Raw genomic sequence first — 18,539 nt, 5'->3', positions numbered from 1 at the left:
TCCAACCTAATCTCACCTTCCAACCTTTGTTCTTGGCCCAGCAAGTCACAATTCTTCATTTGTTCTATGGCCCTGTGAGTCACAATTCTTCACTTGATTTTGGTTCTGTGAGTCACAATCTTCATTTGTTCTATAGCCCTGTGAGTCACAATCTTCATTTGTTCTATAGCCCTGTGAGTCACAATTCTTCATTTGTTCTTGGCCCTGTGAGTCACAATTCTTCATTTGTTCTATAGCCCTGCGAGGCACAATTCTTCATTTGTTCTTGGCCCTGTGAGTCACAATTCTTCATTTGTTCTGTTGCCCTGCGGGTCACAATTCTTCATTTGTTCTATAGCCCTGTGAGTCACAATTCTTCATTTGTTCTTGGCCCTGTGAGTCACAATTCTTCATTTGTTCTTGGCCCTGCGAGTCACAATTCTTCATTTGTTCTTGGCCCTGTGAGGCACAATTCTTAATTTGTTCTTGGCCCTGTGAGGCACAGTTGTTCATTTGTTCTTGGCCCTGCGAGTCTGTGGTAAACCATATATATATGTTGCAACGGGGTTACCTGTCTGGACATGCCCCTTTGCTGAATGCCCCTGTGGTTCCTCCCACAGGTCCCTGAATAAAGGTGATTGGGCCATGGCTCCTCCTCTCAGTCCAGGGGTAGACACTCAACATGCTGGAGGTCACATTTTACTGCTAATAAAAGCCTTTCAGTATTTATTCTACTTCCAGTCTTTTGGAGTTACTGATGGTGCATCAGAGCCATGATTCTTCATTTGTTCTTGGCTCTGTGAGTCACAATTCTTCATTTGTCCTGTGGCCCTACGAGTCATGATTCTTCATGCTCACATCCAACCACTGTTTAAATGAGCTGAGGGTTTCTGCTTCACATTATTTTGGCCCATGTTCCAGACTCCTAGCATCCCTTAACCCAATCCCCTCTAATCCCTCAACTAACATTTTAAAACTAGGCCTGTGGGTTTCGACCCAGTGGCTAAAGAAATATCATTATCATCTCCATTAAATGCTGAGTTGTATGATATAAATAATGTGCAGACATGGTTTGCCATTGTCTTCTTCTGGGCAGTGTCTTTACAAGATGGCTGGCCCCAGTCATTATCAATACTTTTCAGATATTGTCTGCCTGGTGTCAGTGGTCACAAAACCAGGACTTGTGATATGTATCAGCTGACCATTGTCATATTGTCATATGACCATCTAACACCTGCTTCCATTGCTTCACATGACCATGAATGGGGTGGAGGGTGGCTAAGCGGGTGCTACACCTTGCCCAAGGATGACCTGCAGGCAAGCAGAGGGAAGGAGCACCTTACATCTCCTTTGGTAGAGATGTACCTCCACCCTGCCACCCAGCTAAAGAAGGAGAACCTTCATCATTCTATAGACCTCAATCCTATCTCTCCTCATCTTCCTCTGTTTCCAAGGATATAATCTGTCACCACAGCCACAATTTTCCTGCAATATCCTTGAGAAACTCCCTTGGGTCCTCCGCCGTGCATTTCACTTTCACTGTATGGTGATGACTGGGATTGTACACAGTACTTAAACTGCAGCCTAACTAGTGTTGTATACAATTGTCGGATAATCTCCCTGCTCTTATTTTTGATGCCTTGATTAATAAGAAAACATCAGCTCGTCAGATGGTTGTATTTCTTACATTAATGGCTAGAAGATCCATTTTGCTGAATTGGAAAGAGATTAATCCTCCTACCACATTTCATTGGTTTCCTCAAACTATGCTGTGTTCAAATTTGGAAAAAATTAGAAGTGTTGTTTATGATCCCTTTATTAAATTCCAAAAGACTTTGAGGCCATTTATTCAGCATTTTCATATGATGTAATTTGACCTTTTCCAAACTTATCTTATTTCTTTGTAATATTGGTTGAGAGGAACGGAGTTGTCGACACGAAGGTTTTCTCTTTTCTCTTTTTTTTAATGATGTTACAAAACAGCCCATGTCTTTTTTGTTAGTTTAGTTGATTAATTCTGTTTAGATTAGTTTTTTTAGGGGGTTATATATTTTTTTCCTTTTTCATGTTTTTTTTAGATATTTTTCATTGTATTATATTATTCATTTGTATCCTATATAATTGGGAGTTTTATCATTTAAGTGTTAACTGGCTTTATAATCACTTATGCTAATTATAACAATGTATTCCCAATAACTTTGTACCATTACCATGTTATGTTTATTTTTCTGAAACTAATAAAAAGATTGAAAAAGAAAAAGATTAATAAGAAAACTCATTTTTAACCAGCTAAATGGGGTGTCTTGCTGCCTTTGATGATCTGTAAATGTTAAGCTCAGCATTCCTCCATGCCACTGAATATTGTCTTATTTATTGTATATTTCCTTGTTTTGCTGTCCTTTCTCAAATGTACTACCTCATGTTTCTCTTTATTGAATTCTGTTTGCCATTTTTCTGCCCTGCAGTCAGATCATTTATAGGAAAATAGTTCATTTATAATTTCTAGAAGTCTACCGTTTTCCTCTTCACCAACAACCACATTGCCAATTTGCTCGATCATCTGCAAATTACTTCATCACCCTCTTTACTTTGGGCCTAAGTCATTGACATACAGTATATTACACATAGCAAGTGACCGTCTAATGAAGCTCCTGGAACATATAGGTAGCAGCCTGCCAATCAGAAGAATACTTATTTTTGGGTTGACAGGCAATAACCAATGGGACGCTGTCAGCCTCCATTGTCTTCAGTCAAGACAGTTGTCAAGTAGCAATGTTCCTCAACAACCACCCTTTGCTTCCTGTTGCTGACCCAATATAGGATCTCATTTGCCTCTCTCCGCTTGGCCTGATGTTTGACCCAACCAAGAATACACATTTACTCTCATTAACTACAATGCTGGCGTCACCCCCCTCTGCAAATATAAATATTCATTAAGAAGTTTACCTCTATTCTCTGCCTCTACACAAAACTTACCTTGTTGAGCCCCAGTAGAGTTTATTATCCTCTTTCTCTTTTCTTATGAAACATCTCTGGATTTTTCATGACTTTACTTTTATTACTTTTCTTAGTTTCCTTACTTCTTTAGTTTCATTTCTACATTTACTATGTAGCAGATAGCTTGGCAGCTGTTGCATGCTATGTAGGCTTTCTACTGTTGCCCTATCCTATGTCCTATGTTACTTGTTAACTGAAGCTTCTCGGTTTGTCAGTCTCATCCTTATTTTTTGTGGGATTGCCAAATCCCTCAACCATTTGAATCTTCTGTTTAAATACGCTCATTGGTCCAAGACTGACTCACCTTCAAAAAGCTGATTCCTGTTCAGCGTTGCTCAGTCACTCTTGCACGGGGAATATTACCTTGCCTCATCTTTGCCCTGATTAACCTTGTCCTTCAGTCCATTAAGATCACTGGCACAAGAATGAGATCGTACTGATACTCTTTCAATCTGCTCAGCTTTGTTCATTTAAATTAAATCCAGAATTGCCTACATCTCATTCCAGATTCTACTTTAAAAAGTTCTCTTGAATGCAATAGAAATGTCATACCTTCTATAACTATTATACTAACAGTATCCAAGTTAATTTTAGGGTTATTGAAATCTCCTGCCATTACTGCTGTAGTAATTTTTACCCATGTCAAAAATTTGCCTACGAATTTGTGCTTCTATTTCCTTTGGATTGTTTGGTGGGCAATAGTAACAGTCCCAATAATGTAACACACACAAAATGCTGGAGGAACTCAGCAGGCCAAGTAGCTTCAGTCTCAGCCCAACACATCCACTATACTCTTCCCTGTAGATGCTGCCTGGCCTGCTGAGTTCTTCGATCACTTTGTGTGTGTTGGTTGGATTTCCAGCATCTGCAAATTTTCCCTTGTTTGTGACTCCCAATAGTGTGATTTTTTTTCTATTCTTTAATTCAACCCATATAGCCTCATTTGATTATCTTCCTAACAAATCATCCCTTCCCACTACTGACTATTTCTCGAACCAATATTGCTAACCTCTCCCTTATTATGTCCCTCTCTATCAGATCTGTAATCCTCATAATCAGGGACATTGTGTTCAATCCTGAGGCTCTTTGAGCTACATTTCAAAATCAGGATCAGAATCGAGTTTATTATCACTAATATATATTGTGAATTTGTTGATTTGCAGCAGCAGTTGTGATGGATGTTCATTTCTTAGGCTGGGGGTCTCATATTTTGTCAAGCTCACTTTCTAAACACACATGAGCTGCCACTTGTCAAAATCAAACAGTTGTAAGTAAACTTCCAACTAAAGTTGTTTAGCTGCTGGTTGTAAATGGGAGCTAGTCTTCCGTTCTTAAATGTAAATGGAAAGCAGTAATCAGTTTAAAGTTAAAACAAATGCCTGTCTATCGAGCAGCTTTGCAAACAAGTTCTGTAAAGAGTCTCAGACTTGCTGGCTCATACCAAAAGGCTAACTGCTGAAGAGGTGCAGTAGAAGACAACAGGTTATTTAATTTGGAGTGCTTCAAACCAGACAAGCTGACTAAGATGCTTAGTTCAAAGAAGCTTGCCTACCAGATGGAAACAAACACTTGGCATATCAATAATTGCTATTATTGTTTGGAGTTTTATGTTAGAAGTTAGATTTACAGCATTAGTGGTGGGAAGCTGGGAAATGTGCCTCCAAAAACCTTCTTGTCTGTTTGTGTAAAAACAGTATCTGTAGAAATATCGATTTTGTGTGAAGTCACCAAAGTGGAAAAGATACTGTAAATGTAGAGAGCAGTTAAGGCTTATTAGGAATGGGGTAAGGAACACCAAGAAGCATGAAAGAAACATGGGGTGAACTAGAGCCCAATTCCCTGCCGTTGATTATTGTGATGGGTGACTCATTCACCTGCATCGTTGGCATGACCTTTTAGATTAGTACTGTGCCTGTGGTTTGGAAATCTTTTGTGTTTTAGAAATGGATTGTAATTCAGAAATGTTTAAGATAGAAATCCTCAGTGAGTTTTAAATGTGTTTAAAGAATGTTGTTTGGATTTAAATGTGTATCACTGAAAATACAAATGAATATCCATCACAACGGAGGATGAGAGGTGACCTGATAGAGGTGTACAAGATGATGAGAGGCATTGATTGTGTGGATAGTCAGAGGCTTTTTCCCAGGGCTGAAATGGCTAGCATGAGAGGGCACAGTTTTAAGGTACTTGGAAGTAAGTTCAGAGGAGATGTCAGGGATAAGTTTTTTACACAGAGAGTCGTGAACATGTGGAATGGGCTGCCGGCGATGGTGGTGGAGGTGGAAACGATAGGGTCTTGGATAAACAATAGACTCCTGGATAGGTACATGGAGCTTAGAAAAATAGAGGGCTATGGGTAACCCTAGGTAATTTCTAAGGTAAGGACATGTTCGGCACAGCTTTGTGGGCTGAAGGGCCTGTAGGTTTGTGCTGTAGGTTTTTTATGTTTCTATGTTTCTATATTTTAAACTGCTTTGTTAGCTGGAAGCATCTTTTTCTTGGTAGGGAGAGGGGACCCACTGCTCAAATAGTGGGTATTGGCAGCTAAACCCACTGTGCAGAATAAACAGAGAAGTGAACTAGTCTTTGGTGATTAGGTAATTACAGTATAATCTCCCTTTAGAGAGTATTTGTGGGTGTTTATGTCCAATAAGGCTCAAGGTCTTCATTTTGGTTTCGAACTTTGCAGTCGCCAAATCCAATATGGTTATACAATACAGTAAACACAATAAATGATGCAGATATTGGAAATCCAGTACAAAGCAACACACACAAAATGCTGGAGGAACTCAGCAAGTCAGGCAGCATCCATGGAAATGAAGGCCAAGAGTCTTCTTCAAGACACAATACAGTTCAATACACAAAAATATAAGCAGACAGTAATACAGATCTAAATTTCTGGATTGTAAGCCATAAAAAGCCATAGATATTTTGTCACTAAATATACTGATAGATTTTTAGGCACTACAGTAATGGAAATTGGGCAGAATGGATGAGGTACAGGATAGCTAAAATCATATTGAATGGCAGAGTGGGCTCAAGGGAGTGGATGACATCTATCAGTTTTTATGTTTGCTCTTAACATGTAAAATAATGTCACAAATTCAACATGCTTTACTAACTGTGCAGCATCACTGATTATTATTCTGCAATTAATTCACTGGAACTGACACAAGTTTGAAACATCACTTCCCTTAACTTAAGGTAAGGGTAACTCAGGTCATGCAAACTCTAAAGTGAAGCAAATATGCATTAAATATGCATTGAGGTGAATGTATTAAGCAGCAAAGAAGGGAAACAAATACATTACAGAAGCACGGAAGAGGATTAACAACATGGAGACTGCAGAGGCAGGTGAGGGACTCTGAATTTCTGTGCACAGTGCAGTTGAGGATTGATCAGCACTGAAATAATAATGGTGCTCATCTGGTGTTTGTCTGCACAAGTAAAATGTTATCACAAATCTGATCTATGCAGAGAACTGAATTCCAAGTACCTTCAGTCAGGGGAAGGAATGCTTGTAAACTTGCTGAAATTTGTATCTTGTACTGCTACTGAAATAGCTGATTGGATTGAATAAATAGTAGGATATCAATCACAACTCTTTCCCATTCAGCTTTATGAAGAAATTTTACTTTTATTTTACTCTTGTTTGCAGTACAAAGAATAATTGTTTCTGGTGAGGGAGAATATAACATGCTTCTCATAATAAAAAAAGTAAGTAGCCTATTTCTTATCTTGGAAATAAAGTTGATGATAAATTTCAATTGACGGAAATTTGTAAGAACGGATACTTTACAATATCGTCAAGTCAAGTCACTTTTTATTGTCATTTCGACCATAACTGCTGGTACAGTGCACAGTAAAAATGAAACTTTTTTCAGGACCATGGTGCTACATGAACAATACAAAAACTACACTGAACTATGTAAAACAACACAAATCTACACTAGACTACAGACCTACCCAGGACTGCATAAAGTGCACAAAACAGTGCAGGCTTTACAATAAATAATAAACAAGACAATATGCACAGTAGAGGGCAGTGGGTTGGTGTCAGTCCAGGCTCTCGGTATTGAGGAGTCTGTCTGATGGCTTGGGGGAAGAAACTGTTAATTAGTCTGATCATGAGAACCCGAATACTTCAGTGCCTTTTGCCAGATGGCAGAAGGGGGAAGAGTTTGTATGAGGTGTGCGTGGGGTCCTTCACAATGCTGTTTGCTTTACGGATGCAGTGTGTGGTGTAAAGGTCTGTAATGGCAGGGAGAGAGACCCTGATGATCTTCTCAGCTGATCTCACTATCCACTGCAGGGTCTTGCGATCTGAGATGGTGCAATTTCTGAACCAGGCATTGATGCAGCTGTTCAGGATGCTCTCAATACAACCTCTGGAGAATGTGGTGAGGATGGGGGGGGGTTGTGGAGATGGAATGTTCTCAGCCTTCGCAGAAAGTAGAGATGCTGCTGGGTTTCTTTGCTATGGAGCTGGTGTTGAGGGACCAGGTGAGATTCTCCGCCAGGTGAACACCAAGAAATTTAGTGCTCTTAATGATCTCTATGGAGGAGTTGTCGATGTTCAGCAGAGAATGGTCGTTCCTTGTCCTCTTGAAGTCAAGTGAAGTCAGTTTTGTGCTTCAGGTTTTTTAGCCTGCTATCATTTGTCTCTAAGTAAAAGACCAACAACACTCAAACCCTGGTTACAAGGTGAAATTAATGATTAAGTCATGACGAAGCTTGAAACATCTATCTGAATTTATTTGGTGTTTTATGGCCTTTGCTGTGGTGTATGGTGATAATATTGAATGGAGTTTTCACCACATCAGCTCAGTCAAGTGTAACATAATCTGCACTTAATATGTTCTAATTCATGTCCACTTCATCCCACAATACTTTGCTGTGGAATGTATTCATCAGTTACTAGCAGTTTGGAAGAGGACTGCCTAAGGTGCTTTCGATGTGTCAGTACCTACAGTACTAACTGGCCAGGCCATTGCACTGTGGAACTCACTAAAGATCTGTGCCATTACAGCTCATTCCACTCTCACCAGTGAGTCAAGGTGCACTTTTGATCATTTGAAGGTAAGTAGCTAGAAATACTTTGAATCTGGCCCTTTGGCTTTACATGAACATCTCCTGCATGACCTGATTTCATTTGAGTCAGATCATTAACCTGCATGGACTAGGTAAGTGGAAGTAAATGACTTTATTTGTTTATTTTAATAAGCATTAATACTATGGTCAGGCCACACTTAGATCCCCTCCAGTTCGCCTACCAGCCTGGACTAGGAGTTGAGGATGCTATCGTCTACCTGCGGAACCGTGTCTACGCCCACCTGGACAAGCCAGCGAGCACTGTGAGGGTCATGTTTTTTGACTTCTCCAGTGCATTCAACACCATCCGCCCTGCTCTGCTGGGGGAGAAGCTGACAGCGATGCAGGTGGATGCTTCCCTGGTATCATGGATTCTTGATTACCTGACTGGCAGACCACAGTACGTGTGCTTGCAACACTGTGTGTCCGACAGAGTGATCAGCAGCACTGGGGCTCCACAGGGGACTCTCTTGTCTCCCTTTCTCTTCACCATTTACACCTCGGACTTCAACTACTGCACAGAGTCTTGTCATCTTCAGAAGTTTTCGGATGACTCTGCTATAGTTGGATGCATCAGCAAGGGAGATGAGGCTGAGTACAGTGCTACGGTAGGAAACTTTGTCACATGGTGTGAGCAGAATTATCTGCAGCTTAATGTGAGAAAGACTAAGGAGCTGGTGGTAGACCTGAGGAGAGCTAAGGTACCGGTGACCCCTGTTTCCATCCAGGGGGTCAGTGTGAACATGGTGGAGGATTACAAATACCTGGGGATACGAATTGACAATAAACTGGACTGGTCAAAGAACACTGAGGCTGTCTACAAGAAGGGTCAGAGCTGTCTCTATTTCCTGAGGAGACTGAGGTCCTTTAACATCTGCCGGACGGTGCTGAGGATGTTCTACGAGTCTGTGGTGGCCAGTGCTATCATGTTTGCTGTTGTGTGCTGGGGCAGCAGACTGAGGGTGGCAGACACCAACAGAATCAACAAACTTATTTGTAAGGCCAGTGATGTTGTGGGGATGGAACTGGACCATCTTGGTCAATGTCTCCCATCCTTACATAATGTACTGGGTGGGCACAGGAGTACATTCAGCCAGAGACTCATTCCACCGAGATGCAGCACTGAGTGTCATAGGAAGTCATTCCTGCCCGTGGCCATCAAACTTTACAACTCCTCCCTTGGAGGGTCAGACATCCTGAACCAATAGGCTGGTCCTGGACTTATTTCATAATTTACTGGCATAATTTACATATTACTATTTAACTATTTATGGTTCTATTACTATTTATTATTTATGGAGCAACTGTAACGAAAACCAATTTCCCCCGGGATTAATAAAGTATGACTATGACTATGACTACTTTGAATGTGCATCAGATAAGTTTGTTTTGTTTGCAGTTATTAGTATTAAATCTTTTTTTAATTTTGCAATTATTTGAGTGCAAATATTTTTACATCCCTGCTATTTTTGGCAACATGATCCATTATTCCGATAGAACATGAAAGTTTTTGGCATTGTAATCGGCTTGCTGAAGAAGAAGCTAGACGATTAGCTTTATTTGTCACATGTATATTGAAACATCGGAACATATAGTGAACTGCAACACTTGCAATAAAATCAAATCAGTGAGGATTGTAAAAATGCAAACACGTGGAAATCTGCAGATGCTGGAAATTCAAGCAACACACACAAAAAATGCTGGTGAACGCAACAGGCCAGGCAGCATCTATAGGAAGAGGTACAGTCGACGTTTCGGGCCGAGACCCTTCGTCAGGACTTTCGTCAGCCCTCTCTGGTGAAGGGAATGGCTGCTTTTGACTTACCCTGTCAAGGCCTTTGAGAATTTAATATGCTTCAGTTGTATCTCCATTCAGTCTCATTCAAACTACCTCCTGTACTACTTTATTAAGTAACAGCAAACCTCTGTTTTTTTTTATATTTCCTGTCAATAAAAGCAAGAATCTTCAGGGATTCAGGAATTTGAAGACACACAATCCAATATCCCTCTATCTGTCTATTCTTTACAGTGTACCACTAGTTATTGCCAAGTCTCCTGTGTTCTTTGTCCTTGCAAAAACATTACATTATTTCCCTGAGTTAAGTTCTCAACATTGGCATGTCATGCAACCTACAATTTCCTTCCTCACTTATCATTATTAGTTCTTTTATATTTTCCAAAATACTCCTTATTTATCTAAATTATTGAAATTTAGAACACAAAAAGAAACACTGTTGTACCTTGTGGAATCCCAGTATTACTCCTGCTCTGTTACCCATAATCCTGATGATCACTCCTCTTTGTTCCCTGCCAAAGAGACAGTTTTCCCTTTGCATTCCTAATTTCCTCTTAAGTTTTAATCATGCACATGAGGGGACTGGAGAACCTGAGTTATAAGAAAAGATTGCAAAGGTTAGGGCTTTATTCCTTGGAATGTAGTAGATTGAGAGAGATATGATAGAGGTATATAAAATTATGAGTGGTACAGATAGGGTAAATGCAAACAGGCTTTTATCACTGAGGTTGGGTGGGACTACAACTAGAGCTTATGGGTTAAGGGTGAAAAGTGAGCAGTTTAAGGTGAACATGAGGGAAAACCTCTTTACTCAGAAGGTTGTGACAGTGTGAAATGAGCTGCCGGAAAAGTGGTTTGTGTGAACTCCAGTTCATCATTTAAGGAAAGTTTGGATAAGTATATGGATGGCAGGGGTATGGAGGGCAATGAAGTTGTAACTCGATGGGAGTAGGCAGTTTAAATGGTTTGGTATGGACTAGATGGACTGAAGGGCCCATTTCTGTATTGTACTTCTCTGTGACTGTCTGACTCTACACCTTTATTACCACTCTTGGCTTCCTATAATATTGAGCTCTCTGAACCTGTCAAAAGCTTCAGAACTTCCATTTAAGCCATTGGGCACTGGAAACCAGAAAAGTGCAATAATAGAACAAAGACAGTTCCAAATTCTTATCCAAAGGAAACTGCAGCAGAGAAAAGCAAACATACGGCAGAAAACCAGTGGGATTGAGAGACATACTGGAGAGGTAAAGATGTGCACGTATTGGAAAATTGTTCCCAGATCTACAGAAATTTTTGACAAGCTGCAAAAGTAACTGGAAGATCGGTGCTAGGAGTGTACTCTTATGGCATTAAGGAGCTCAGAACATGGGATAGCACAATATTGGACATCAGAAGAATGAGAGATGACCTGATTGAAACATATCGAACGTTGAAAGGCCTTGATAGAGTGGATGTGGAGAGGATGTTTCTTCTGGTGGAGGACTCTAAGACCAGAGGACACAGCCTTCGAATAGCAGAGCATCCTTTTAAAATAGAGATGAGGAGGAATTTCTTTAGCCAGAGAGTGGTGAATCTGTGGAATTCTTTATATAGGCAGCTGTGGAGGCTAAGTCATTGGGAATATTTAAGGTAGAGGTTGATAGATTCTTGATTAGTCAGGGCATGAAGGGATGCGGGGAGAAGGCATAAGATTGGAGCTGAGAGGGAAAATGGATCAAACACAAAATGGCAGAGCAGACTCGATGGGCCAAATGGCCTAATTCTGCTCCTACGTCTTATGGTCTTACGATCTTATAAACCACTTCAGGACTTGCTATCAAGCGTACGAGAATGCTACTAAGAGGGGGCAGTCCACTGGTCTAGGGAACAGAGGAAGAGTCTCAGCTGTGAAAGCTGGAAAAAGGTAATGATGTTGCAGCCTCATTTCTAATATTCAGGTTACTCCTGATCTGCTTGCTTGAGGTGACAGTTAACAATATTACTTGGCATTCGTACAGGCACTATGAGGAAAGTAATTGTAGGGTTTCATTTGGAAAGGTAACAATATAGAAATACTCTTGGTAAATTACGTTTGTACTCTAGCTCATTAATTCTCCTTTCTAGTTCATGGCTTCCTATAATCCAGGCCACAGCAACAGTGTTATGTTTTAAATGCACTTTAGTGATAAAAAAAATACAATGTTAATTATAGAACGTACAGACAAGACCAGCAGCCAATGACACGGTGCCAGCCTTTTAACCTTCTCCAAGATCAACCTAACCCAGTCATCACACATACCCCTCCATTGCTCTATCACCCATCTGTCTAAGAGTGCCTTTAAATGTCTCTCATGTATCTGCCTCTACGACCATGCCTTCCATGGACCCACAGTGTTCTTTACTAAACTAATGTTGTTTACTCTCTGTGTAAAGAACATACCTTTGACATCCCCCCTATACTTTCCTCCAAACACCTTAAAATTATGCAGCATTATATTAGCCACTTATGCTTCTACAGAGCTGTGCCTCTTTTTGACTCTTTCCATTCACTGCTTAAAGACTTTGATACCAGGTAAGATCCTGAGAGACAAGTCATTTGCTTTGTTTTTAGAATTTCTGTAGCTGAAGGGTGGTGAACCTTTGGAATTCATTGCCACAGATGGCTTATGAAGGCTAAGTCACTGGGTATATTAAAAGCAGAGGTTGATAGTTGATAAGTGTGTGAAAGGTTATGGGGAGAAGGCAGGAGAATAGGGTTGAGGGGGAAAATAAATCCGCCTTGAAGGAATGGTGGAGCATGCTCAATGGATTGAATGTTCTAATTCTGCTCCAAAATCGTCTGGTCTTATTGTCTTGTAAGGCCGAAGGTAAAGCTGGGGGGCAGTACTAATCTTTTGCAAGCTGTAAATGCTCACTGATACATCTTCTCAGAGGAAAATGAGGCACAATGGATACAATTCATGTGTCCACAGCAGAAACATTATTTTATTGAAGCTTTTCTGCTTTGATTTTTGCTAAATGTTGAAAGACGATCTCATCTTTTCAAAGTTAAGTAAATTTTTCCACGTCAAATGTTGCTCCACCCAATCACACACAGTAATAATTGAAATCCTTCACACTGAAGCAAGATAACATTTATAACCGATTACACAACATATTTAAATTGTAAAAGATCCTCCACATATGTATATGATCCAAAACATGTCCACTTGTAATTTATGTACCAAGAAACTGCTCCCAATAGTAGCTTCATTGGCTCAAAATTTGCAGACTAACACTACAAGCCTGATTTCATGCACAAAAGAACTCTTGATTGCTCCTTCAAGTATTGTAAGTTGACACTCAAGAGTTCTTTCACTTAGTTGGGTATTCTTTTCTCATAGCATCTGCATGCACCACACCTGAATGAAATATATCAACTCATAACGCTTTTTAGTGCGCTGGATCTTGACAGCAAAAGTGCTTCTGCTTACTTAGACTATTGCAGCCGTTTCTTAAATTCCATTGCTTTCTTTGACCAGCAAAAACCACACAAACTGCCTTAATGTTAAGACATAAGACCATAAAATATTGGAACAGAATTAGGCCATTCGGCCCATTGAGACTGCTCCACCATTCCATCATGGCTGATTTATTATCTCATTCTTCTGCCTTTGACACACTTCGTATTCTTTGACACACTTACTAATCAAGAGACTGTCAAACTCGGCTTTAAATATACCCAATGATGTGGTCTCCACAGTTGTCTGTGGCAATGAATTCCGCAGGTTCACCACTCTCTGGCCGAACAAATTCCTCCTGATTTCTGTTCTAAAGGAATGTACTTGTATGTTGAGCCTGTGCCCTCTGGTCCCAGAATTCCCCACTGTAGATGTTTCCACTCTATCTAGGCTAGGGGTTCATGAATCCCTCGGTTAATGGCAAGGATCCATGGCATAAAAAAGGGTGGGAACTCCTGATTTAGGCCTTTCAATATTTAGTAGGTTTCAATAAGATGTTCCCCCATTCTTCTAAACTCCAGCTGGTACAGTCCCAGAGGCACCGAACACATCTCATACATTAACTCTTTCATTCCCACAATCATCCTTGTGAACCCTCTCTGGACCTCTCCAATGCCAGCACATTCTTTCTTAGATAAAGGGCCCAAAATTCATCACAATACTCTCAAGTGCAGTCCGATCAATGCATTATAAAGCCTCAGCCTCACATCCTTGCTCTAGATCTGTGGAGAAAACTTACATATGTCACCCACCACATGAATTATGAGCAGGTGAATGCACAGCAGCAAACATTAGGCTTGTCATGAAGTTTTTCAAATGCTGCATTCTGCATACAATTAAATAGAAAAGCAAGTTTAAAATAATAATTTTTAGTGCAACAAAGTAATCAGTGTGTTGCCAATGAACTCCTTCACAACTATCCCCACAAGGTGATGTATTACTCTCAAGTTAGGATTACTTAATACATGTGTGAATGCACTTGCTGTGAAGTTTAACTGCATGGTCAAAACCAGTGTAACTCTCCTAGCTTAGGGTTCCTGTTTCATTGACTGTCCTCCCAAATCAATAAGTTATCACACAGTCATGGTCTTCATTCTTTCTTTCATACTTTAGAAAAATGTATGAGAATATTCTGAAGGGTGTCTACTCCTGAATTAACCTAATCTTGTATGTGATCTAAGCCCTTTCCTACAGGGGGGAAGTCTCGGACCAGAGGACACAGCCTAACAATACAAGGACGCCCCTCTAGAACAGAAATGAGGAGGGTGTTCTTTAGCCAAAGAGTGGTGAAACTGTGGAATTCATTGACACGGACAATTGTGGAGGCCAGGTCACTGGGTATATTTAAAACGGAGATCGATAGGTTCTTGATTAGTAAGGCTGAGGAGGTTTCTGGGAGAAGGCACGAGAATGGGGTTAAGGGGGATAATAAATCAGCCATGGTAGAATGGCGGAGAAGACTCGATGGGCTGAATGGCCTAATTCGGCTCCTATATCTTACGGTCTTATGGCCTGAGTGTAACAGAAAGTTTGTGATCAGTTATTTCCTTGAGAACAGTGAACTGCAAGGAAAGCAAACCTTTCTGTTTCAATATTAACATAGAAAAAAATATATTAATGACCATCACACGCCAACACCTCAAACGGTTCAGTTTAAACCTCATGCTCTTTAACTGCAACCGCCTTGATAAGCAGTCGGATAACCCTTAAAAGTACTAGGTCTCTACTTTTCCTTGTTCACGAAACAGGGACGTGTTTAAGTCCCGCACGCAAAGTTCAGGGCTACACAGTTCAGGGCTAAACAGTTCGGCGAAGCGTAACTGTTTACTTGCTTTTCAAGACTTAAACAGTGTCTTTCTTGACAGTAGAATATTGACATTGGAAAGAAAATTTTCAAAATTATAGCTATCGTCGTGCAGTATATTTAAATAACAATTTGCTGTTGTTTTATTCCGGCAGCGCGCATCGTGTTTCTGTGTCACATCTTTAAACTGCAATAGGCGGGGAAATCTTAAGATTCCCGAAGCAGCACTAGTACGGGCTCCTCCACACTTCCAATCCCTGCTACTAACTCTTCATTTACCTCATGTCCGAAATAGTTCACCTGACAGTTATACTCTTGAAACTATGTCAAACTTCTCCTTCAGTCCTCTAATTAGCATTTTTGCAACTGATTAGTGTTACTTTTTTTTGCTAACGGAAGGCACAATTGTGAGGAGCACCAAGAGATGCCAGGATTTTTCATTAGCGAGTCTGCAAATAAAGCAAATGTTAAAGGCAGGACGTGGCTGTGCGGGCTTGTTTCGCTAATCCTGGCGAACTCTACATCAAATATACAAAACATGTCATAAATGGCTGTCTAGTAATATGAACTATAGGCTTCACCTTTAATTCAGTGTTTGGGTAGCGCAGTGACTTCCTCGGTCCTGTATTATTAGTCAGCGCGGCTTGACTTAGATCCTCCAACACTTCGATGATATCGTCAAGCACGCACCTCTTGTCTCTGTTCCGCAACATACAAATATGAGAGAAAGAATAACTGAAACCCGAGCCGTTGACTCGCATATCCAGCACGGCTTTATGCATCTGCAAGATCTGATCTGCTCTCTCCAGGATATCAGCGCCCGAGAGAGAGGTGAGGACCACCCTTCCGTATTTGCCCGGGGTATGCAGAGCCGAGTACAGGTTATTCTTGGACTGGTTGATGGAGAAAAGGCTGTTCACCAGGGTCCTCTCGATCTTGGCCAGGCTGTGTCTGGGCGCCACCAGCAACTCCAGGTCAGTTTCACGCTGAAATTTATTGAGGAAGGTCGCCCCGAACAGAATGGACAGGATGGAGGGCACTGTCAGGAAAAAGACGGGATGTCTGCTCACGAATAATCCCAACCAGTAAAAACATCCCTTCAGCCCTGAGTACACGACTTGCCGCAGCATCCTCCTCCAGCTCTTGCAGATCCCCCAGCCCTGGATTCTTTCTGTTAGGCTCATCTGACATCTGGCTTGCCCCCTTTTTTACATGTCAATCCACACCAATCCTTTTTGGGTAATACTCTGGGAACACTGCAGCAATTCGCAGCAGCTGGCCAACTATTGATCACTCAGGGCTTTTTTTTTGTTTTAAGGCCAGCCCTCGCTTCGACATTCAGCAGTAATAGTTTTATTTCACCGCATCGCCCTCCAAACATGTGTGCATTAGGGAGCAGTATAGGACTGTTGGGAATGCTGTATAGGCGTACTCTAATTTGTGGACCTACTCGAACCCAGTGTGTGATCCTGAATGGGGGTGGATGCCGAATGTCTATTTTTAGAGCCTTCCACACAACACTGGATCCCGAGTGAATGGAGCATCCGGCACCGAACTAGAACCATTCATATCACGGGCACTGTATTGGTGCAGTTCACTAAACTGGGAATAATCGATTTCTGTTATGTAAGTGCTCGATCTGCTGGTTCTATTTTCCCCTATTCGGCCGGCGAAGTACTGTTTCCTGTGAGGATTTGTGTACATAGGTGATTTCGAAACCAGGACGATGAAGGATCTTTGGGTCGTCTTCAGTCGGCTTTGCTCGGTCCATGCAAGTGTTAAAGAGATCAGAGTCCGGAGGAAAGGCTTTCTGTTTGGCTTCTTAACAGCCTCTGCGTGGTTTTAATTTGCCGGACGGTTTTATTATTTCTACAGTAACTGAAGTGTTTCTTAAAGGATGCTTAACGTTATTAACACAGCACAGTCTGTGTCTAAAATTATGTATTGGCTCGGTGAGATTTTTCCAACCATATTCTGTATTTTCTCCGTATTCCCGCCTTTCTTCGTGAAGCATAGATCGTATAGCTGAAAGTATTGATAAAATATTTTGAATTCACGATTGTTTAAAGGCTTATTTAATTTGCTTAATTGTACATTCTGATTATTTTCGAATGAGGAAATAAATCAATGATATTCGTCTAAAATGAATGTTGTTACTATCCAGCCCCAAGGCATCCGGCAGTGCACTATTGTACTGCTGGTGTCTGAGCGAGGTTGGGGGAGGGGGAGGACTTCTCACATCCAGTATTCCGACTGCTAATCACTTTGCAGTTGACTTTGCTAGAAAGCGCATGCTTCTGATTGTCGGTCAGTATAGGATCAGGATTTTTTAGTAATCAAATACTCATATTTATTTATTAGTTTCAAAATTCCTTGCTGTGGTGTTATGTTCCGAAGTTAAACAACTGGGAATATAGAGGAACAGGCAGAGACTTGCCTGGACGGATGACAATGGGAAGTTTTTACGTGTTTACAATACTTCAGGAAGTGGGTTTGCAGATGCTCCCTCATATCAGGCTGCTGCCGACGGTATCAGCTGATCAAGCCTTATGGTTTTCAGCTACTCTTAGGTTGCCAGGATGATCCTTGCATCTGGCCTTGAGGAGGGAATACACACAGGGGTTAGTCTCTGGACTCACACAGATCTAAATCTGCAATTTTTGTTCCAGGCACCCCTCCTGCAATTCCCAGCTCTGCTGCTTGGTGTAGTGGGAGTTTGTCAGAAGTATCCAGCTTCCTGCTGCCCACTGCCTTTTTGATGTTGGTCTCCCAATTCAGGGAGTGCATCAGAGGCTTTACTTAAATTGGCAACCTCCTGCTCTAATTCCAGATGTTTTCCTGGAGCCCGAGGTGAAGTTCAGCTCTACGTTAACCGGTTCACAATCAGCCATTCTTTAACCCACAAGGGGCTTGAAATCAGAGGCAGCAGCTGCCAGTGTCATCAGTAGAGTCAGGCATACTGGAAAATTAAAGATGATCTTTATTTGTTGCATGTACATGGAAACATACAGTGAGTTATTTTGTGCCAATGACTAACACTGTCCAGGGACTGTGCTGAGGGCAACCTGCAGGTGTCACCATGCATCCAGTGTCAACATAGCTTTCCCACAACTGACAGCCCTAACCCATGTGCTCTTGGGTTGTGCGAGGAAATTGGAGCATCCGAAGGAAACCGATGTGGTTATGGAATGAACATACAATCTCCTTTTAGAAAGCAGCAGGAACTGAACCTCGAATGGTTACCCCCAGCACCGTAAAGTAATTGTGTTAATTAGATGCTGCCAAGCCAAAGTTATTAAAATAAAAGTTAGAGGAGAACGCATGAGTAAGCCATTTAATCACTCATACCTGCAAAACCAGTTAATAAGAACATGGCTGCTCTTTGACTTCA

At 41.2% G+C, this 18,539-nt stretch overlaps 1 protein-coding gene across 1 annotated transcript in view; it reads right to left on the bottom strand.

Moving 5' to 3' along the window:
* ptchd4 (patched domain containing 4) overlaps positions 1–16,388 on the bottom strand; it is a 108,057-nt gene extending 91,669 nt beyond the window's left edge. Inside the window, exon 1 of the mRNA XM_072279078.1 lies at positions 15,730–16,388. Within this exon, the coding sequence (XP_072135179.1) occupies positions 15,730–16,332 (603 nt within the window). The 5' untranslated portion in view covers positions 16,333–16,388. The remainder of the gene's footprint in view (positions 1–15,729) is intronic.
* Between the last annotated feature and the right edge of the window lie 2,151 nt (positions 16,389–18,539).

This window comes from Mobula birostris, chromosome 2 (genome assembly GCF_030028105.1).
Source record: "Mobula birostris isolate sMobBir1 chromosome 2, sMobBir1.hap1, whole genome shotgun sequence".
Lineage (NCBI taxonomy): Eukaryota > Metazoa > Chordata > Chondrichthyes > Myliobatiformes > Myliobatidae > Mobula > Mobula birostris.
This window is presented reverse-complemented; position numbering and strand designations above follow the sequence as displayed.